This window comes from Anas acuta, chromosome W, assembly GCF_963932015.1.
Source record: "Anas acuta chromosome W, bAnaAcu1.1, whole genome shotgun sequence".
NCBI classification, from domain to species: Eukaryota; Metazoa; Chordata; class Aves; order Anseriformes; family Anatidae; genus Anas; species Anas acuta.
Genome location: NC_089016.1, coordinates 21,806,409 through 21,829,936, shown reverse-complemented (window position 1 = coordinate 21,829,936; position 23,528 = coordinate 21,806,409). Strand labels below are relative to the sequence as shown.

At 40.8% G+C, this 23,528-nt stretch overlaps 1 protein-coding gene across 1 annotated transcript in view; it reads right to left on the bottom strand.

Annotated features, from left to right (window-relative positions):
• Positions 1-3,169: 3,169 nt before the first annotated feature.
• LOC137847006 (microtubule-associated protein 1B-like) overlaps positions 3,170-23,528 on the bottom strand; it is a 125,089-nt gene continuing 104,730 nt past the window's right edge. The window contains exons 4-7 of the mRNA XM_068665192.1: positions 20,368-20,508; positions 13,460-19,730; positions 8,324-8,562; positions 3,170-7,609 (exon numbers count right to left, since the gene is read on the bottom strand). Of these exons, the coding sequence (XP_068521293.1) occupies positions 7,454-7,609; positions 8,324-8,562; positions 13,460-19,730; positions 20,368-20,508 (6,807 nt within the window). The 3' untranslated portion in view covers positions 3,170-7,453. The remainder of the gene's footprint in view (positions 7,610-8,323; positions 8,563-13,459; positions 19,731-20,367; positions 20,509-23,528) is intronic.

Below are 23,528 nucleotides of genomic sequence, written 5' to 3'. Positions count from 1 at the left end.
TTTTTTGTTTGTTTGTTTGATTTTTATTCTTTATTTTCCTTTAATTAAACTGTGCATATATCAACCTGTGAGCCCTTTTTTCATCATATTTTTTCCTCCTGTCCTTTTGTGGAGGGGGAGTGAGACAGCAGTGTGGCGGAGTTTACCTAGCCATCAGTGTGAAACCACCACAATGGGTCAGAGACAGACTTTCCAATGCTTTAAGTAATGACCAACAGTGTAGGAATAAAACAGATTTAGATTTCAAAACAGTCTCTTCCGCCCTCAATTGCATCCCTTATTTTCCAGTTTGAAGGCCTCAGCAAGTTTCCGGGATTTCCAACAATTCTTCCTTGCCCTGTTTTCCCTTATATTATGAGACAGTACGTGCATTTTTGTTTTTTACTTAAAAGACAGCAAAGCATGGGCTTAAATCCAATCAGATTCTAAGCACAGATATTGTCTGGTATAAATATTAGACCAGAAGAATAATATATATTCAACAGTAAAACCCTCATAATGATAGTTACAATTGAGGGAAATATTTTCTCTTTCATATGCAAAAGAATAAAAATAAATAAATTAAAGAATCCCAAGAAAATTGGCACATTTATTACAAACTGTCCTTGACTTGCTTACTATAAAATAAAAATAGACATTCTTTGGCACATCTCTCACTGTATATAAATTTAATCAATTTGCTGTTAGCAAATATTAAATCTAGATATGCAGCTGTAAACATCTCTCCTGTTCCCTCGGGTGGCATGTGGACTTATATTTTATATTATATATATTATCTATAGTATATATTTAATATATATTAATATATATTTTACATATACATTTTATTTTATATATAAAATATAAAATGTACCATCAAGCCACAGCATGTTTGCTGTTATTTGAGAGACTGATTGAGAGAGCTTTAAACCAGGATCAATGGGGGAGGGGAATACCATTGGGAACACTGAGGTTAAAGCAAGGGATGTGTATGGCACTGTCTGAGGGTGGCGATATACACTGCTCCAGGGAGCACTGAGGGTTCAGGAGCACATCTGAAATGCCTGTATATCAATGCACACAGTATAGGGAACAAACGGGATGAACTGGAAGCTTTGGACCTTTCCCAGAGGTAGATCATTGGTATTAGTGAGACTTGCTGGGACAAGTCTCTTCAGTTTACATGACAAGGACTTGGTAGCAGAGGGGCTGCAGGGGCAGCCTCTGTGAGAAGAGTCCAGAAGCTGCCCATGTAAGACAAGATGTTACATAAGATCCAGTTTCATGGATACAAAAGGGACATGACACTCAAAAGAGGAGTGGCCAGCAGGTCGAGGGGCCTCTACTCTGCCCTTGTGAGGCCCCACCTAGGGTACTGCATCCAGGTCTGGAGCCCCCAGCACAAGAAGGATGTTGATCTGTTAGAACAGGTACAGAGGAGGGCCACGAAGATGATCAGAGGGCTGGAGCACCTCTCCTATGAAGAAAGGCTGAGAGAGCTGAGGCTGTTCAGCCTGGAGAAGGCTCTGGGGTGATCTCATTACAGCTTTTCAGTACTTAATGGAGGCTTATAAAAAAGATGAAGAGTGACTCTTTGCTCAACCAGACAAGGACAGGACAAGGGGGAATGGTTTTAAATTAAAAGAGAGGAGATTTAGATTAGAAGTTAGGAGGAAATTCTTTACTCGGAGGGTGGTGAGGCACTGGAACAGGTTGCCCAGAAAGGTTGTGGATGCCCCATCCCTGGAGGTGTTCAAGACCAGGTTAGATGAGGCCCTGAGCAACCTGATCTAGTGGGTGGCATCCCTGCCTATGGCAGGGGTGTTGGGACCAGATGATCTTTAAGGTCCCTTCCAACCCAAGTCGTTCTATGATTCTATGCCACTGTCCAGAGCCGAGAAAATAAACAACACTGGTTGCATCTCTGTGAGAGCATATTTAAGAAAGGGAAAAATTGAGCAACAGAATCTGGGAGAGAGAGGAGTAAGAAACAACCTTGCAGGCATCAAGGTCAGTGAAGAAGGAGGGGGAGGAGGTGCTCCAGGCTCCAGAGCAGATTTCCATGCTGCAGCCCATAGAGGAGCCTGTGGTGAAGCATGTGGATCTGACCTGAAGGAGGCTGTGGCCCATGGAGAGCCCCTGCCAGAGCAGACTCCAGGCCAGACCAGCAGCCCGTGGAGAGAAGCCCACACAGGAGTAGATGATCTGGCAGGAGCTTCCATCCCTGGGGGACCCAGGTTGGAGCAGTTTGCTCCTAAAGTATGGACCCCATTGTGCGGATCCATCTTTGGAGTAGTTCTTGAAGTGCTGCTGTCTGTGGGAAGCCCACGCAGGATCAGTTCAGGAAGGACTGAATCCTGTGTGAGGGACCCCACATTGTAGCAATGGAAGAGAGTGACTATGAAGCAGGAGCGGAGACAAAGTGTTATGGACTGACCGCAACCCCCATTCCCCTGTGCAGCTCAGGGGTTGGACGTAGAAGGGGCTGGATGAGGGAGAAGGTGTTTTTAGTTTGTTTTTAGTTTCTCACTGTTCTAGTTTGTTAGTAATAGGCAATAAATTATATTAATCTCCCTGGTGCTGAGTTCATTTGCCCATGACAATAACTGTTGAGTGATCTCCCCGTCCTTATCTCAACCCTTGAGCCTTTTTCATCTGAGCAAGTACAGTTTTGTCTTGACTCCCTGCTTCTCCCAAATACTCCGTGCTAGCTGACCCCATCCCCTCTCACCAGGATTACAGGGCAACAGTGGTTGTGAAGGGTCCATGTTCTCTGGAGACAAGCAATGCACTCTTGTTAACTTGCAACTCCCTGGTGTGGAACAGATCTCTTTTCAAACCAGGGTGGGCTCAGTTTAATGTAGCTTTATTGGGTATCATCTCTGACACAGCCACTTGAATGCGTACTTACTGAAAAGTAGATGTTTTCTCATGCTAGTGAGGAATACAGAAATGAGAACATCAAAAAGAAGACACATCATGGTACATCATAGTAATGTTTTACACCATAAGAAATAAAAGTAATCTTCATTTATTTTCTATTTTCTAAATAGAGTTTTGTTCTTATCTAGTGTTTAAATAGTCACTGACCTTTTGAGAAAAGTTCTGTATAGTAGGTAGTCATTACTGAAGGAAAGGGAAAACTTACAAATACATGCATACACAAGGACAAGAAACAGGTCAACACCACTTTACCGCTTTTGTATTTTATTGTGGAACTGAGTTTGTTTCCTTTACATCAAATATCCTCAGTGGAAGAGCAGATATTGCACACAAATATCATAAAAGCACTACATATTACTTTCACTGGAAACTACTTTTCTATGGTAGATATGACTGGATAGAATATAAGTGATTCAGGATTATAAGACATAATACCATACACAGCTGCAGACCTACACAAACACCGTTCAGAACAAGAGAGAGGAAGTGTGTGAAGTGCTTCTCAGACAGCAACAAGACTCTTCCTTTCCATAGCTTAGAAAATAATGGCCACATGCAAATGCGTGAAAACATATTTCAGATTTGTTCTTTTTCATTTGTGATTACAGCTCAGTCTTGAACAGATAGCTCCCACCATCTAGTGCAGAGAAGCTTTTTATTTTTTTCCTTCCTTTTTTCTCCTTTCAGTATTTTTTGTTGGTTTATTTATTTATTTATTTTAGTCACAATAAACAGACTTTTTTTTTTTATTTTTAAACAGCAAACATTTTTAAACCAGGTGAACAATATAACTGCATTCTAAGAAATGCTTACCCCAGTTGCTTTTAGTGTTTTGTTCAATTATGTGAAGATGAAAGCTTACAGTTTCTTTCAAGTGCAAACATTATACTTTTTCCTTTTCTAATAAGCCCAGACCAGCAAAATTACTATTTGTCTCAAAACATCATTATTGAACAAGAACCTCTGGCAACAGATGAGCAAAGTGAAGCATATGACAAAAATGTCCCAAATGCACATTAAGTGCTCTGTGGAGCTGACTTGCTTGCGGTGGGAGAGATTGAAAATTCAACAAATTGATTAAATATTAGTAAATGAGTACCAGAACTGTCCTAAAATGCATAAGCTATTGTAGACAATTAAAAATAATTATATACACAGTTACCTCCATTCACCACAGTATGTAAGATAATTTTAAAAAATCAAAAATGAATTCTATAAAAGATGGGGTGAAAAGTTGAGGTCAATGAAGTTAGGCCCACCACAGGACTTGGAAAAGGCATGCAAGAGAGACCCTGTCCAAGTTCAGGAGTGGAAGGTGATTTCTAAAGTTAATTCTTCATTTAATTTTATGAAAGAGTATAGTAATAGCATAAAGATCATGACTGGGCATGCTATTATGTATAATACCATAGTTTAAATTGAGCGTCCTTTGCACTCAAATACTGATTTTTTATAATTAATCAATAACAAACCATGCTCCTAGAAATCTACGCTGATCAACAGCACTCATCGTTAATGTACACAGTACATTTTGATGACTGCTACTAAGTTAATTGTGTAGTATTATAACTAGCACAGTTAGATTAGTTCCACAGGCAGTAAAGACATTAAGGGTAAAAGAAGCTAATGGGGGAGTTCATCACTGTGTTACACCCAGACACAGTTGCCATTTAAAAGGGAATAGATGGAATAGGCATTACAATACCTCAGAAGAGCCAGACAGTTTTTTTAATATTATTGTAGTAGCAAAAAATGAATGTACATTTTAAGATCGGTTTTAACTACTTTTTTTTTTTTTTAAAGTAAAACAAATGCTTAAGTCATCACAAACTTACTTGGGGAGATTTAAGGCTTGATTCTAATTTAATTTACAGTAGGACCAAATGACTGTAACTTCTCTGATTGCAGTGAAATTTTTCCTGATTCACATTGGCATAAGTTAGATTAGTCTCTGGATCACTGCTGTACTTAAAACAGATTTTCTATTAAAGCAGAGGTATAAAACATTTCAGATATTGTCAGAAAATCTGTTCCTACCCACTCAAAAAGTTTGAAATCTTACCTATGTAAGAAAGTAGACAAAACAGAAAGAATTGCAGAAATATAGCTTTGCAGTCTACATATTACAAAGGCAATTTTAAGTTAATGATTATAAGCCCAGAAAAAATGCTTAATTTCACAATACATTTCCATCTGTCTTCTGTGCCATAGTCATTCTGAGTTATTCTTTACAACTTAAAAGCTTAATAAAGCAGTATTGCTAGAGACACCAAAAAAAAGATAATGTTAAAAATAAATTGAAAATCCCAACACCTGACAAACAGTAATTTACAGTATTAAATAGGCCTCAAGAGCCCACATTTAAAGGGTTGTAAAGCAGTATATATTTTAAAAAAATCACGAAAATTAGGAGTGCAAACATATGCCTATTAAATAAAAATATCCTAAAGAATGTAAATTTGAAATAAATTATAAGTAACTAAAATAAAATGAGGTCATAGTCCACTACACTGTGAAACTTAATACCAGCCATAAGGGTGAATCATACAGGCCAGCACATATCTCCATTTTGGAGGCTTTTGTACATTCTTCAAATTCCAGTTCACAAACCTTCTACGATGTAACAATATGTTTTTATTGGGGTAAAACTTCTGAGATTAAAAAAATCCAGACTATTTTAAATCATGGAACTGTTCTATATGCTGTTTCCTCTGCAAGCAGTCTTAAGAAGGTAAGGAAGGGGAGAAAGGAAAGGAAAGGAAAGGAAAGGAAAGGAAAGGAAAGGAAAGGAAAGGAAAGGAAAGGAAAGGAAAGGAAAGGAAAGGAAAGGAAAGGAAAGGAAAGGAAAGGAAAGGAAAGGAAAGGAAAGGAAAGGAAAGGAAAGGAAAGGAAAGGAAAGACTTGTTTTAGTTTATTGTATCTTTTTTCAAGATCTTGTGAGGGTTTAGAATGTAGGCTACACCCTTGTAAATATTAGGCAATCAACATTTCAAATCCTATTTTCTGTTATCATCAATAGGTTAATTTTACCACCAGGGTGCCCCCCACTGCAAGGTATTGGTAGTTGACTATTTTCAATAAATTTTACCTCAATATCCATTCTTACTAGAACCTTAAACAAATTATTCATTTATCTTACAAAACTACTAAGAAAAAATTGCCTTTACCTGATTTTTTTCTTTGCATTTTCCTGTAAATTAAGACTTTTGTTAAAAGTTCATCTATTAAAAGTTCATGCAGCACTAAAAGAAAGGTTTCTGTACATTTATTCCAGACCCAACACACCCATTCACTCTTAAATTAAACAAATAAAACAAGGTAAAACCAAGGAAGGTTTAATACTGTACAGACTTGCAGGTAACCTTTTTCATCATCCTGAATGTTTTGCTAAGTTTTGCAACTCTCATAGTGGACACCACTTCAATCTTGCTTCCACAATACAAAAGAAACTTTGTAAAAAATGCTTGTCTTGCCTTGTTGAGCTGTCCAGGTGCATCAATGAAGTGCACACATAACTAACATATGTAATTCATAGCACCAAGCTGTTTGACTAGTCAGATAGGTTTCTAGTACCATACATGCACACTCACACTTTACTGGTGTAACTATGATCCTACACAGATGTTTTATAAATTTGATGTCTCAACAGTAAAAAATAAGTGCAAGTTTCTTTATACATTGAAGTCACGTTCTAAGGCAAATTGTATACTGTATGTACTTCTAACTGCTTTGGTATTTTACTTCAGTCAATCAACAGTTGACATGACTGTTTAAGCATGTGGACTGGTCAGTTCTGAGTGGCGTAAGTGTATTTTCACTGGGAGCATGCCTTAGACCAACAGTTCTGCATGTTGAAAGGAAAGTTTTAAATTTCTGAATGGGGTTCAGACTATGTGTATATTTGGCCTGTGATTGTTATGGTATGTCAGTATGCAGAGTTCAAATTAAAGTGGAAAACTGCTAATGAGAGTTTAGGTTGTACATCCCTTCCCAGCCACATTCTGCCACTTCTTATTTTCCAGCTAACAATTCTGTAAAGTAAGGACTCCCTTTGCTATAGCTCAGAATGATACAAATTTAAAACTGTCTTTTCATGTGAGAGCATAAGCAAACTGCAGCAAGCGATACATCTGTTGCCATGAGACTAACGCAGATCTAATTTTTTATTACTTTCTCCTCCTAACCCTCTCTCTTTTTCTCTCTCTTTGTGTTTCTTTAGAGGGCAAATGCCTCTATCTGACGGAAGTCAGTTGGAGTTGCTAGTGCATGCTTTCCAAACATTCAGAGGAGATGAAACTGGATCTGTATTGTCACAGTACTATGAATCCTACTGTGGGAATACTGTCATTTCCCTTAGTAATTATCAAAGACTGAAAAATATTAGTGACTTACATCATTGTGACACAGTAAAGCATTTGGCAGGTATATAGTTCAGCAGCTAAAATAGGTGGGTTTAATTTTTATAAAAGGTGTTTTCAAACTGAAGAATTTCTGGAAACAAAGTTTAATGTTGTGGTACATGGTCTCATTCTTACAGTTCAATTTTGCATGCGGGAAAAGATTCATCTTGCATGACAACAGTGCTGCTGCTTGCCAAAACCATGATGTTGAGGTCCTGCTGTTTCTCATGGGTCTCTTGGTACCATTCCCTCATCACTTCTGAGTCATGGGTTGGGATTAAGGTCACCTGCAACACAAAACAGGATAACTCCTCAGGAATTGGCAACAGAAACAACTGATAAGAAAAATGTCTGTTAGAAGTCCTGGCCAACAAACATTTTTCCCTTTTGGAAAGAGTGGCACTTTATGCAATAAATACTTAGGTAAATGAATGGATAAAAGGAAATAAGTAAATATGTAAATAAGATGAAATGACTGTAAAGAAGTAGTTTTGGTTCTATAAGCTTCTGAGATGCAGCTTTCCAGAGAAGTAGCAGGCTGTTGTCTGTACTGATAGCTCTTCAGATTATGGCCAAATATTTTGTTTATTTATTTACCATATTGGAAAGGTACAAGAAGTTTCCAAGTGTATGTGATTACTATACAAAGCATGAAATATTCACTTTTCTTTCCTACTTACAAACTGCAAGTTTCCAAACTTGGATCATATATGGTATAGCAATAGCGTGAAACAGCTAAATGGCCCTGTAAACCAGGAGTTCCAAATTGTTTTATTCTCGAGGGACAGGTCAGATGGTCCAGAAATGGGGGAGTGGCTGAGTATGGTGCATCTCTGTGCTTGACTTGGGTGTCCTCTCACATTATTGGCAAAACGAGGTGCCCTGGCTGGAAATCCCATGTCCCGAGCAGTCGCCATCCACTCCAGCAATGCTTTGGCTTCCCATAGTTGCTTCCCAGAGAAGTTTAAAGTTCCAGGTAGAAACACTAGTGAAGAGCTTACCTGCATGTTACTCTCCCACTGGGCTTTGCCCTCCAGCAGGGAATCCAGAACAGTCCTGCTTGGTTCCTCGGCTGTAGAATCATTCCCGCTCACCACATAGTAGGATGACCGCACCCTCTTGAAAAACTCAATGTCGACATTCTTGCTATTGCTGTGGTTGGGAATATACACCAGATCCAAATACACTGGAGGTCCTGGAGGCACCACCATAGATTTTGCCAACTTAGTATTCCCAGATCCTTTGGAAATAAAACAACAAAAGAATATATTACAGGCTGGCTAAAAACATGCATTTACTAATTATGTTATAATTGCTGAGGTGATATTCCTTAAAATAGCTGCTGTTTGTTAAGCATTACATAGCTACAGCTGTACTTCTGTGTCCTTTGAAACAGTTATGGCGTTACCCTCCTAATGACACTTTCCAGATTTGTTGTATCCCAGTTACAACTGTATTAAGAGGAAAAAATAATAAACGAAACTAACTATATAATACAACAAAAGCTCACTACCACATAAACAACAATTGACTAAACCTTTCCCAGTAATATGCTATTATTATCCAACAATTACAATTACAATTGCAGGCCCGTGAATACTGAATTACCATTCAGTAAATTAAGGTAAAGTAAGTAAAATTTAAGGACACCCTTCTGAGAGTGCAAGAGCTCTCCATCCCCCAGCAAAAGAAATCAAGCAGAGGAGGCAGGCAACTGGCACGGCTGAGCATGGACCTTCAGCTTAAACTGAGGGAAAAGAGGGAAATGTACAGGAAATGGAAGCAGGGTTGCGTAGCCTGGGAGGAATACAGGGGTGTCGTCTGGATGTGTAGAGAAGGGATCAGGAAAGCCAAAGCACAGATGGAGCTGAACTTGGCAAGGGGTGTGAAGAACAACAAGAAGGGGTTCTACAGTGTCGTGGTTTAACCCGGCCGGCAGCTAAACACCACGCAGCCGTTCGCTCACCCTCCCCCCTCCCTCTCTGGGACGGGGGAGAGAAATGGAAAGTGAAGCCCGTGAGTTGAGATAAAGACAGTTTAATAAGACAGGAAAATAATAATAACAAAATAATAATAACAATAATAACAATAATAACAATAATAATAATATGGTGATAATAGGGAAATAATAATAATATGTACAAACAAGTGATGCACAATGCAATTGCTCACCACTCGCTGACCGATGCCCAGCCTAACCCCGAGCAGTCCGGCCCCCTTCCCCTGGCTAGCCACCCCTATATATTGTTTAGCATGACGTCAGATGGTATGGAATACCCCTTTGGCTAGTTTGGGTCACCTGTCCTGGGTCTGCCCCCTCCCAACTCTTACTGCACCCCCAGCCTGTCCGTTGGCAGGACAGAGCAAAAGGCTGAGATGTCCTTGGCTTAGTATAAGCACTGCTCTGCAACAATTAAAGCATCGGGGTGTTATCAGCACTCTTCTCATCCTAAGCCAAAACACAGCATTCCACCAGCTACTAGGAAGAAAATTAATTCTGTGCTAACTGAAACCAGGACATACAGATACATAGGCAGGAGGAGACAAGCCAAGGAGAGTGTTCCCCCTCTGATAAACAAGACGGGAGAACTGGCTTTCTCAGGCATGGCAAAAGCTGAGGTACTCAGTAAGTACTTTGCCTCAGCCTTCAGTGGTGGTCAAGTTTCCTATGTCTGTCAGGACCCTGAACCTCAAGGAGAGGGTGAGAGGAGCGGATTCCGTCCCACTGTGACAGTGGAACAAGTCCGGCCTAATGAAATTGGATGTGTCCATGGGGCCAGATGTTATACGTCCCAGGGTGCTGAGAGAGATGGATGATGTGGTTGCCAAGCCACTCTCCATCATATTTGAAAAATCATGTCTGTCGGGTGAAGTCTCTGGTGACTGGAAAAAGGGAAACATTACTCCCGTTTTTAAGAAAGGGAGAAAGGAAGACCCAGGGAACTACAGACCGGTGGGCCTCACCTCTGTGCCTGGGAAGATCATGGAGCAGATCCTCCTGGAAGACATGTTAAGGCATGCACAAGATAAATAGGTGATTCGAGACAGCCAGCACGGCTTCACCAAAGGCAGATCTTGCCTAACCAATCTGGTGGCCTTCTATGATGGAGTGATGGCATCGGTAGACAAAGGAAGGGTGATGGATATCATCTACCTGGACTTGAGCAAAGCCTTTGATATGGTCCCTCACCATTCTTCTCTCTAAATTGGAGAGGTATGGATTTGAAGAATGGACTGTTAGGTGGATAAAGAATTGGTTGGTTGGTCACAGCAAAAGGGTTGTGGTCAGTGGTCCTATGTCTGGGTGGAGGCCGGTCACAAGTGGTGTCCCTCAGGGGTCGGTCTTGGGTCTGGTACTCTTCAGCATCTTTATCAATGACATAAACAATGGAATCGAGTGCACCCGTGATGACACCAAGCTGAGCGGTGCAGTCGATACAATAGAGGGAAGGGATGCCATCCAGAGGGACCTGGACAGGCTGGAGAAGTGGGCCCATGAGAACCTAATGAGGTTCAACAAGGCCAAGTGCAAGCTTTTGCACTTGGGCTGGGGCAATCCCAGGTATTTATATAGACTGGGCAAAGAAGAACTTGAGAGTAGTCTGCAGAGAAGGACTTGATGGACGTCCTTCTGGACGAGAAGCTGGACATGAGCTAGCAGTGCATACTTGCAGCCTGGAAGGCCAACTATGTCCTGGGCTGCATTAAAAAAGAGGCGGCCAACAGGGAGAGGGAGGTGATTGTCCCCCTCTACTCTGCCTTTGTGAGACCCCACCCTGTGTGCAGGCCTGGGGCCCCCAGCACAAGAAGGATGTGGAGCTCTTGGAACGGGTCCAGAGGAGGGCCACTAAGATGATCAGAGGGCTGGAGCACCTCCCCTATGAAGAAAGGTTGAGGGAACTGGGCTTGTTCAGCTTGGAGAAGAGAAGGCTCCAGGAAGACCTCATTGCGGCCTTCCAGTACTTGAAGGGAGTGTATAAACAGGAGGGGGAATGCCTGTTTACATGTGTTGATAGTGATAGGACAAGGGGGAATGGTTTTAAACTAAGACAGGGGAGATTTAGGTTAGATATTAGGAAAAAGTTTTTCACTCTGAGGGTGGTGAGGCACTGGAACAGGTTGCCCAGGGAGGCTGTGGATGCCCCATCCCTGGAGGCATTCAAGGCCAGGCTGGATGTGGCTCTGGGCAGCCTGCTCTAGTGGCTGGCAACCCTGCCCAGAGCAGGGGGGTTGAAACAAGATGATCTTTAAGGTCCTTTTCAACCCAGGCCATTCTATGATTCTATTTTTCAAGTTAAGAATCACAGCTTTCCAAAGTCTTGGGTATGCATGATTATAAAACTTAGGATCACACAGAAAGTCATGCAGATTTTAAACAGTCTTGAGATTTGGGGTATCAGCACAACAGCTTTGATATTTTCAGGCTGTCTTACAGCATCAGGAAGCTACTAAATGAGAGCAGAAAGAGGGGCAAAAAGGAACTTGGGAGGGCAGTGAAATTTCCTAATTCAATTACTTCAGGGAACTAAGAACAAGTATTTGTTTGCCTGCTAGTTCCTTATTTGCATACACAAATTAGCCACGTCACAAAAAGTAAGGGGAAGAGTGGTTTTGCTGCTATACATAGTGTAGTACATGTTCTAAGAAGAGCTTCAGTCAAAAGGAAATTCAAAGTTTAAACACTAGCACTAAAAATATTTCATAAAAGCTGCTTTTGTCACACATTGAATCACAGGGTGACCTGACAATCAAGATTCAATCAGTAATTGTATTTATATGATCACCATTTATGTTTTATTAGCCTCTCCATGAAGTTACAGAGTATGAAGTTTGGTAAACTAAATTATCTGAGCAATACACTTTATTAAGGGTTACATATTGAAAGGCCAGGAAAGTCCATTACAATTGTCTAACATGACCTGATGATATTCATCAGAGAGCAATATGCCAAATAAGCATCATAATACGATAAGTTTTCCTGAATTAGATCATTTTAACTAATGCATATGTTACAAAATCTTTGATCATCTGTGATAAAAAGCCTGTGATAGACCTTTTGAACTGTGAATACCAACACTGGATAAAGTATTAGACATTATATTTTACACCTAAATGTCAATATCAAATAGAACCTTGTCTTCAGCTCTAGTGTATGTCTGAGAAGTATGCTTCAAGGAAGAAGAATCTAATATAGAACTAAAGTGTTGGAGAAATGTACAGCATGAGGAACTATACCACTACTTTGAAAAGCATCTATTAACAGAGACCTGCAAATGATGGTATATGAAAGGAACAGAAGACCACAGAAAATGGGGAAGCTACAGACAGATGAATGCTGGTTTGCTTGTACCGAATCCTAGACTTGCGTCTTGTAAAAAGCTTTCAATAGAATATCAGTCCTGATGACAACAGCAAAATCAAAGTATCCTCAAAATGCTCTGTAACAAGATCTGCCAGAAACAACATATTAGCACAATGCCTCCTTCAGTGATATAATGCATATTTTATTACTACTTATAGACTACACAACAGTCATTCAAAATAACATTAACTTTCCATATGTTTAGCCATCACTGACAGCATAAGACTTTAACCAGATTATGTGATGTACATGCTTAGCTCACTGAAAGTTCTCATACTGCTGTTATTTTTAAAATACTCTTTAAAAAGAATCCAGCAAAGTAATAAACACATCCAATGTCCTATATCACCTTTGCCTCTCACAAAATTAAAATGAATTGGTTTATGTTAAGAGCATTATGCCTACATGATTCTTACAATGAATAAAGTGATCACTTTACTACTAATTTCACTTCACCTACAAAAGCAATACTTTTAATTCTATTAGTTGGCTAACTAATTTAGACAGCTAGTATTAATCTTTTTATACTTGATGTACTCACTCTAATTCTTTACATCTGAGCAAACTGATGCATCTAGTTTCCCAGATTGCAAAAGTTAATTCAGCATATTTCATTCATTTAAATGCAGCCTTTACACTCTGGATTTATTTTTAAAGCATGGACTTTCTTTGGGTGTTTGCTGTAAATTGCATTCTCAACTGATATAAGGACAACCTAACTTCACTTAAGCAACTAAGAAAATCTTAACACTAGGGAGATCCTATCTGCCTTTACCTGTGGTTGCAGTCTTTGTTGACTTGGATGCTGTTGTATTTGTTGCATTCTTGGTATCCTTATCTTTCTCTTCCACTTGGGACTTTACATCTGGATTAGAGATATTTTTGGTTCTCTTCTCCACAAACTCCTTTTTTGGAGAATCTGTTTGGGAATTTTTGTCTAAAGAATCTCTTACATCTGGTTTTGGTGAAGCCGCTTGCTTTGATTTACCATCACTTTTTTTAACAGAAGAAGACAACTTGGTCTTAGTGCCCTGCTTTTTTGGTTTTGTCTTTTCTTTGAGGTCCTTCTTCAAAGTTTTACCCAAATTCTGATCGACTGGCAAAGCCTCTGGATCAACCATGGAGACATCAGGGTGCCTAGGGGAAGGGCTGTGATCCTGAATTGGGACAGGTGGTGGGTCAATGTGTTTGTATGCAATTGTCTTGTCTGTTGGAATGGTTTCTGATTCATCTTCTGAGTCAATGTTAGCATCTGCAGTGATGGAAGGACATTCCTCAGTCTCAGGGGGAACATCTGAATCAGTCTGAGATGGGGCAGAATCGCTCACTGATGTGGGAGGGGTTTCATCACACTGACACTCTTGCTGCTTTCCCCCAGAAGGTGGATGGGCTCCCCCAGACTGAGTTAATGGCTTTTCTTGATCTTTAAACTGTTCCATTGCAAACCACTCAAGGGGATTTGGGTTGATAAATGAAGGTGAAAGTTCAGTTTTAGGATGTTTATATTCACAGGAGGACACAAGACATAAATCAACATCCTGACAAGATTCTGCTAATGATTTTCCTGGAGTAAGATGTACACTTGCTTCATAGCAATAGCTACTAACTTCAGGTGAGCTGGTGGCTTTCCCAGTTATTTCATAGGAGTAAGCCATGGTCTCTGGTGACTTGGTGGTTCTCCCAGTTGTCTCATAGCAGTAGCTAATGGCTTCTGGTGACTTAGTGGTTTTCCCTGTTGTCTCATAGGAAGAATCCATAGCATCAAGTGATCTGTTAGCTTTCCTAATTCTCTCATAGGAAATATCTATGGTCCCAGGTGATCTGGTGGTTTTCCCTGTTGTCTCATAGGAATAATCTGTGGCCTGAGATGATCTAGTAGATTTTCCAACTGCCTCATAGGAGTAGCTAATATCCTCTGGTGACCTAGTAGTTTTCTCTGTGGCCTCATAAGAATAACTAAGCTCTTCTGGTGACCTACTGCTTATCGGTGAATCTATTTTTTCTGGGTTGAATAAAAGTTCTGGGCTGTGCTTTGTTAGAGGTTCCCGTAATATGACAGCCTGTTTACCAAATGCTTTGTCAGAGGACGCTTGCAGTGACAATGAAGATGTGTAACTAGCTGAAACTACTTCTGTGATTACAGGAGGTGAATCTGGAAAACTAGGAGAGTATAGAGAAGAAGATTCCCTTGGAGTTAGTGGAGATGGGTCAGACTTTGGAAACAGCCTTTCTCCTAGGCTCAGTACCTTTTCTGAGGTAAAAGAAGAATGTAGTGACATATCTCTGGGTGAAACAGCACCTGAAAAAGTTTCCTCTAGCAGTGGTGAAGTTACCTGGGAAGGTGTATGAGCTGATGAAGTTGAAGATGAAGCTTCGGTTTGAGAAACTGAAATAATTTCTGAAATATCCTTCTCCTGAGAGTAAGATGTCTGCTCCACAGGGGAAATCTGTGCAAAAGTTGCCTCCTGTATATCTGAAGGGCTATAATCTACTTCTGTTGGTCCATTTACAGATATATGGTGTATACGTATGCCTACAGTAGGATATTCTGGAGATTGCCTACTAAAGTCCATTGCTAAAGACTGCTCAGGGGACTCCTGACCAAATTCTACTGACTGATCAGGAGATCTGTGATCATGCATAAGGGTTTTTGATTTTGCAGTTTTAGGTGAGAAATCTTGTGGAGAAATCGACATAGGCCTTGGGCACTCCTCCTTAGACGGAGACATTTCTGTTTCCTGAAACGTTGTTGGTGTTTGTACAACTGACACTGAAAAGGAATCGTCAACTTCTGTAGAGTGGGGGGATCCAACCTCAGCATGCAAAGAAGGAGATACATCATCAGTAGTTGGTTCTGGAAATGAACTAGTAGCAACAGATGCTGTAGAGACAGAAGCTACTCCTTCTATATGGGAATAGGTGTCTTCTGCTATAACCTCATCAACAGGAGTTGCAGATTTGTCAGAAACAGTGCCTTCAGAAATTGACATTTTGGTGTCTTCTTTTAAAGAACTGAACTGACTGATATCTATTTGAGTAGGTGAGAGATCACCTGTTAACTTCTGGTCATCCAAGACCAATGAAGACTGAGAGTTGCTGGGTTCTGTATCCTCCACTTTCCTTTCTAGGCTGAAGCTTTCCTTAATTACCATAAACTCCATGCTTTTTTCATCTTTTTTTTCTTGGCAAAGGCCCACAGAGCTGCCTTCAGAAGCTGGGCTCATCTGAACAGGTGTTTTTTCTTTTTCAGGTATTCCCTTAGAGGGACTTCCATAATCTCTGGTGGGACACTTTACATCATCACTCAAAAATGTATCGTAAGTGGTCTCTGAACCTATCAGTGGTGGACTCTGTAGAGGCAAGAGAACCTTTTCAATAGGAGATTCTGAATCTGGCACAGGTTCATCCATAGGGCTTATTATGGGTTTTGAAGACTCATCTATGACTTTACTGAATTCAAAGCTAACTGGAGCTTCTGTTGACTTTTCACTGGTTTCAGAGGGAAGCTGACTGGATTTTTCATCAGTGGGAGACTGATAATAAGGTGTGTGGCCAGCACTACCAGCAGCAGACTGTGAGGGAGATACTACTTCTAATGTTATATCTTCAAGGCTTGCACAGTGCTCTTTGGCAACTTCTTGATGTACATCAGGCAATGTAGCAATGGGGACATTCTCAGCCAAGACCTTGATCTCATTGGGAGTAAGTGAAAAGTTCACACTACATTCACTCAGTGGTGTTTTGACAACTGGTGATAGAGGAGACAAATTCTCAGATGGACTCTTGGCTGGACTACATTTTCCACCAACATTTTCTGAACAGGTTTCTTTGATTTCTAATTTAGTAGTGCCTTGGGTTTCATTTTCTTTTTGCCAGTATACATCCTGGAATGCAGATTTGCAGAATTTGTCTTCCTCTAATGAAGAAGGTGGCAAGATGGTAGAAGCTGAGGCATTATAGTCTCTACCTTCTGTGGCCTCTGTTTTGGTTCCTTCAGATAATCCATTAAAAGCATCCAGAAGTGTAGAAAGCTTAAGTCTACCAAAGTCTTGAGAGTATAGTGATGTCTCATACTTGGTGATGTTCGCATACTCCTGATAAGTTGAGTCACTTTCCTCATTGTTAGTTTCATTACTCATGACATCCCGGGGTGTAGACATTTCATCCATTGAAGTTGGTTCACTGGGTATTTCGGTAGTAGACTGTGTATAACCCAAAATAGCAGTGAATTCCTCAGGTTGATCTCTATTTTCTTCATCAGAAACAATAGCTTCACTTTCTGAATTACCTGGTAATGTCTCATCATGGATTGGTGAGGCCAGTTCAACTGCTGGAGACTGAGGCTCTGAGCATTTTGTTGGTGTAATTATGAGTAGGCCATATTTATCTTCAACTTCACCAGCTTCTGCAGCTTTGTCTACAACAGCCATCACATAATCTTCTTTAGCTTCTATTTTTTCAGTATCCTCTTTATCTTCTGTTTTGTCTTCCTCCTCTTCCTCAGTTTCTTTAGTTTCTGCCTTTTCTACTGCTTCTTCCCTGTCTTCTTCATATTGTTCACCTGATGCCTCATAATCTGCCTTTTCAATATATTTTTCATCTTTCATGCTAGCATCTGCTTTGACCATTATTTCTTCTGAACTCTCTTCCATTATTCTTGCTTCTTCCATGTATAGTTTTGTGGTGTCCAATGATGTCTTTTCTTCCTCATCTTCACCTTGTTCTTCAGCATCTTCTGTCTCTGCCTTTTCCTCATAATCTTCCACTTCAGATGATTCTGCCAAGCCAGCTCCCTCATCTTTAAATTTTTCATTGTCATCAACCCTGTGCTTTTCCACTGGTTCCAGTTCTTCAGGTGTCTGTTCACACTCAGCCTCTGTGGTTGTTATACCTTCATCAGAGGACTCTGAAGGTCCTTCATTTTCTAATTTTTCTTTTTGGGAATCAAAGGCCTCTTTTTGTTCTTTGCCAGTGAGTTTCAGTTCATCCTCTATGAATGCAACCTGAGGTTTTGTTTCTTTTATTGTTTCTACTTCTTCAGCTTTTAATTCTTCAAAATCCTTTGTTAAATCCTCTGGTGAAGACATAAGGGATCTTTCCACTTCAAGTTCTTTTCCACTACCTGTAATTTCTGCAGCTGCTACAGCTGTTACAGTTGTGGCAGTAGTTCCAACTGCTACAAGGGCAACTTGTGCTCCACTGAATTTGATCTCCTTCTTCACAGTCTTAATTTTTCCTTTTTCCTTTGGCTTTCCAGCAGGTACTGCTTCCTTTTTAACAGGCTCCTCCTTCTTTTGTGATTTAGGCTTTGCTGCTAGCTTTTTGGCTTCAGTTGAAAGACCAGTTGTCTTCTTTGCTTCTTTAGAAACCTTTTTGATGTCCTTTTTGGCTTCTTTTTCTTCCTTCTTAAGTTCCTTCTTCGCTTCTTTTTTAGCTTCCTTTGGTGGAGCATCTTTCTTTACTTCCTTTTTACTTTCCTTCTCTTCCTTTTTCACATCTTTTTTAACTTCTTTCTTGATCTCTTCTTTTTTCTGTTTTTCCTCTTTTTTGATAAGTATTTTCTCCTCTTTTTTAGAAATCTCTTTCTTTGTTTTTTCCTTTTCCTCTTTCTTTTCTTCAGGTTTTGTTTTGACTTCCTTTTTCACTGTCTTCTCCTTTGCCACTTTTGATTTTACATCTGTAACTTGTTTTTCAGGAGTTTCAGATTTCACTATTTGCTCTTCTTTGCTTGTTCCATCTTTTTCTGTCACTATAGGTTTGGTCTCTGTTTTGGCTGGTTTCTCTTTTTTAACTGGAACTTTTTCTTTGCTTTCTAATTTCTGAGTCTTTTCCAGTGCTGGACTGGGCTTTGCAGGCTCCCGTGTTTCTTCTTTAGATTCTTTTCTGACTATCTTGCTTGGTGGTGTCTTTGCAGCAGGCTTGAGATTCTCTTTGCTGTCTGTTCGTTGTTTCACCTTTTCTTGTTTCACAGCCAGACTAGCAATGTTTACAGTTCGGTCTTTTTGTGTAACTATTGGTTGTTTAAGGAAATCTAAGTGTTTGAGTTTTTCTAATCCTTCTAGAATATTATATTGGGTGCTGTTTCCAGGAAATAGAACTCGGATTATTTTTTCTGTAGGATTAGCTGGATGCCACACAATCAGGGATGAGACAGAAGTGAAATAGGATAATGGAATGTCTAGTTCTTGGCCATTTGGTAGCAGAAATTCAGCTTTATCTTTGCTAGTACCACTCCACCGTTGCATAAAGTATTGCATCTCTTTGCTATTTTTGACAGGATTGAGCACATACATCTCAAGTTTGCCAACCCCCATTTTCTGAAATAAAATGATGGGGTCAATGGTATTTCCTACATTTCTGAAAAGAGGTTCTGGTTTCATAGACAGTTTATTTAAATACCGGAGAGTACAACAAGCTTCTTCTATACTACTTTTTATTCTAAAGTTAGGATTCAGGTTCTTCAGGTTCTCAGGTACATTAAGAAATAAAACTCCTAAATCAGGTGAGATCAGATTTTTCATCCAGTCACTGTTGGTAGTAGACCCTTGGGACTGTTCCTCTTCTAATTCGGCTATCTTTCGCTGAAGCATGCTATTGATTCCTGGCAAGTTATCATCTCCGATGTGAGTGAGCAGAATGGAATCTACCCGGTCCAAATGTCGGATAAGTTTCCAAAAGCAAGATTTTCTTTCAGATCCTCCATTGATAAGCATGTTGAATCCATTCACTGAAAACAATGCAGAGTCCCCTCTTCCACCTGGGAAAATATAACAGCAGGGTTTGGAGAGTTTCAAAAAGCCTCCTGAGGTTGGGGGTTCCAAAATGTCAAAGGGTGATGGTACTTCTACAGATTCTGACAGATACTCTGTGAATTCAGAGAGTCCTTCCATTTCAGGCAATATGGAAGCTGAGTTGAGTTTAATATTAATAAAGTCTTGAAGGTTGTGTCGGTCAAGGTTAGAATTTTTCCAGTCCCCTTCCTCAGGACAGAAAAGAGTTAAGCTGGCTTTATTAGCAGGGTGGGTGGTGCTCAGTAATTCACCAATCTAAGGTTTTAAAACAAAAACACAAGAAGATGCATGTAGATTCATTTTTAATAATTAATACCATAACACAGCATTTTTCAAGGTTCCCCCTTCCCTCTTTCACTCTTTATAGGAGGATAGTACGAGTTTGTATATTCAGAGGGGATGAGGGCTATGAAGCTAATGCTGCCAGAGCTGCCACTATCTCTACCATAGGCTCAAGAGTCTCTGTGCTGCCTCAGTCCATCCAGAAGAGCTGTCCAAATATCTAAGGGAAAGAGCACATCTTCTTAACAGGCACAGAATATCTGCAGCCTGGAGGAGGTCATCATCCTCCCAGGGGCAGTTGCCTTCCCCACCCCTCCTCACATGGGCTGTATGTCATGACACCATCATTACTTCAGTTCTTTCTTTTTTCTGTTTCTCAAAGTCATAATCTTAATTCCCCAAATTAAAATGTAGGGTTTTTTTGTTAAGCATTTTATATCAAAGCTAAAGTAAATTAAATACGTTTTGAAAGAAACCCTCTATTAAAGAGTAAAGAGCATCAGTGTCAAGCTATCAGTGCTAATTTTAACTTAACAGAAGGCCATTTTTAGTCTTCTAGAAACTTGTGCCATCACATAACAATGTATGGAAGACACTTTTCTGAACACACCTCTTGATCCGTGAAGATCTCAATGAAGTTTTGGAAGGAAAAGGACCCTGACTGAAGAATGAGTTCTCCTGTGTTTTCAAAGCACTGTCCACTTAGTATAAGGAGTTTGTGTCTTGCAGCATCTGTGATCATTAAACGCACCTAGAATGAAGGAGATAAGCACATCAATAATGGGAGTTAGCATGCGGCTCTATATTTCTCTGAGAACATGCAGTTTACCTTGCCTAATTTAAAACATATTTTGCACCAGTCTCCCAGGACTGTTGAAATATTATCAAGTTACAAGGAGCAAAAGGGAAAAAAGGAGGCACAAGAAGAGTTTAGAGAGAAGACCTAATGAATAAACAACACATGGATAAAGGAACAAGGAGCAGAAGAGAATAAAATTTGAATGAAAAAATAATATTTTCGTGAACAAATGCATTTCTTATGTAACTTGGTGAATTTTAATAGTACTGTATCAGGACAGTCTTGGCCAACTGTTTCACACATGATAATGAGGAACAACTACATGTGTCAGACAGTTTTTGGAAGGTCATTCGTTTTTTTTTTTCCAATATACAGCATGACTTTCCATTCAGTTGCAAAAGTATCACTGGAAATTAACAGCCACAAATCACGATTCTGCTTCACCATAAACATAAACTTGAACTTCAGGCACTCAGATACAGTCACATGAATCATTTACATTTCATGATATTACTAAGTATGGGCACTATAACTTTTTAAAGTGTAGCAGCCAAAGACCTTTTCAAAAAACGTTAGAAAATTATGTGGATGCCTAATGCCTCAAAGTAGTTTGCTACCGAGAAAGAACATTCTGCATTTTAAAATAACTCAACTATTTTAAAATAGATTCTTGTTACTTGATCCTCACTGCAGCTAGTAATAATTCCTGTTTCCGCCCAGGGGGAGACTTACTTGTACACTAAGAAAAATCCATATATTCAGTATACTTCTACTGGCTAAATTCAACTTAAATTGAAGAACAAAACTAAACAAAACTTTTGTAAGACTATGCACTGTTGAATAAACACTCTTTGAAAATATTTCAAAAGCCTTGTCCAACATTGAAAAATCAATTTTCACAGAGTCACAGAATCACAGAATTGTTGGAAGAGACCTCAAGATCATTGAGTCCAGCCTCTGACCTAACACTAACAAGTCCTCCACTAAACCATATCCCTAAGCTCTACATCTAAACGTCTTTTAAAGACCTCCAGGGATGGTGACTCCACCACTTCCCTGGGCAGCCCATTCCAATGCCTCACAACTCTTTCAGTAAAGAAGTTCTTCCTAATAACCAACCTAAACCTCCCCTAGCGCAACTTTAGACTGTTCCCCCTTGTCCTGTCACCAGGCACGTGGGAGAATAGACCAACCCCCACCTCACTACAGCCTCCTTTAAGGTACCTGTACAGTGCGATAAGGTCGCCCCTGAGCCTCCTCTTCTCAGGCTGAACTAACCCAGCTTCCTCAGCCGCTCCTCGTAGGACTTGTTCTCCAGACCCCTCACCAGCTTCATTGCCCTTCTTTGGACTCGCTTGAGCACCTCCATGTCCTTCTTGTAGCGAGGGGCCCAAAACTGAACACAGTACTCGAGGTGCGGCCTCACCAGAGCCGAGTACAGGGGGACAATCACTTCCCTAGACCTGCTGGCCACACTGCTTCTGATACAAGCCAGGATGCTGTTGGCCTTCTTGGCCACCTGAGCACACTGCTGGTTCATATTCAGCTGACTATCCACCAATACTCCCAGGTTCTTCTCCGCCAGGCAGCTTTCCAACCACTCATCTCCCAGCCTGTAGCTCTGCTTGGGGTTATTGCGCCCCAGGTGCAGGACCCGGCACTTGGCCTTGTTGAACTTCATGCAGTTGACCTCAGCCCATCGGTCCAGCCTATCCAGATCCTCCTGCAGAGCCTTCCTACCCTCGAGCAGATCGACACATGCACCTAACTTGGTGTCATCTGCAAACTTACTGAGGGTGCACTCGATCCCCTCGTCCAGATCATCGATGAAGATATTAAAGAGGACTGGCCCCAGTACCGAACCCTGGGGAATGTCACTAGTGACCAGCCTCCAACTGGATTTGACTCCATTCACCACAACTCTTTGGGCCCTGCTATCCAGACAGTTTTTAACCAAATGAAGCATATGCCAGTCCAAGCCACGAGCAGCCAGTTTCTTGAGGAGAATGCTGTGGGAAACAGTGTCAAAAGCCTTGCTGAAGTCAAGGTAGACCACATCCACAGCCTTTCCCTCATCCACCAAGCGTGTCACTTTGTCATAGAAGGAGATCAAGTTCATCAAGCAGGACCTGCCTTTCATAAACCCTCCCCCAATAGCCAGGATTGTTGATAAATGATGGAAAGCGGCTTGGCCATCTCCTCTGCCAGTTCTCTCAATATCCTCGGGTGGATCCCATCCGGCCCCATCGACTTGCACAAATCCAAGTGCCGTAGCAGGTCACCAACTATTTCCTCATGGATAGTAAGGGCCACATTCTGCTCCCCATCCCCTTCCACCAGCTCAGGGTACTGGGTATCCAGAGAGCAACTGGTTTTGCCGCTAAAGACTGAGGCAAAGAAGGCATTAAGCACCTCCGCCTTTTCCTCATCTCGTCACTAAGTTTCCCCCTGCATCCAGTAAAGGATGGAGATTCTCCTTAGTCCTCCGTTTTACATTGATGTATTTGTAAAAACACTTTTTGTTATCCTTAACAGCAGTAGCCAGATTGAGCTCCAGATGAGCTTTGGCCTTTCTAATTTTGTCCCTGCACAGCCTCGCAACATCCTTATAGTCCTCCTGAGTGTCCCGCCCTCTTTTCCAAAGATTATAAACCCTCTTTTTTCTCCTTAGCTCAAGCCACAGCTCTCTGTTCGGCCAGGCCAGTCTTCTTCCCTGCCGGCTCGTCTTTGGGCACATGGGGACGATCTGCTCTTGAGCCTTTCAGATTTCCTTCTTGAAGAGTGCCCGGCCTTCCTGGACTCTGCCCTTCAGAACCGCCTCCCAAGGGACTCTGCCAACCAGTGTCCTGAACAGTTCAAAGTCAATCCTCCAGAAGTCCAATACAGCAGTTTTACTGGTCCCCTTCCTGGCTTCTCCGATAATGAAGAACTCTGCCATTTCGTGGTCACTCTGCCCAAGACAGCTCCCAACC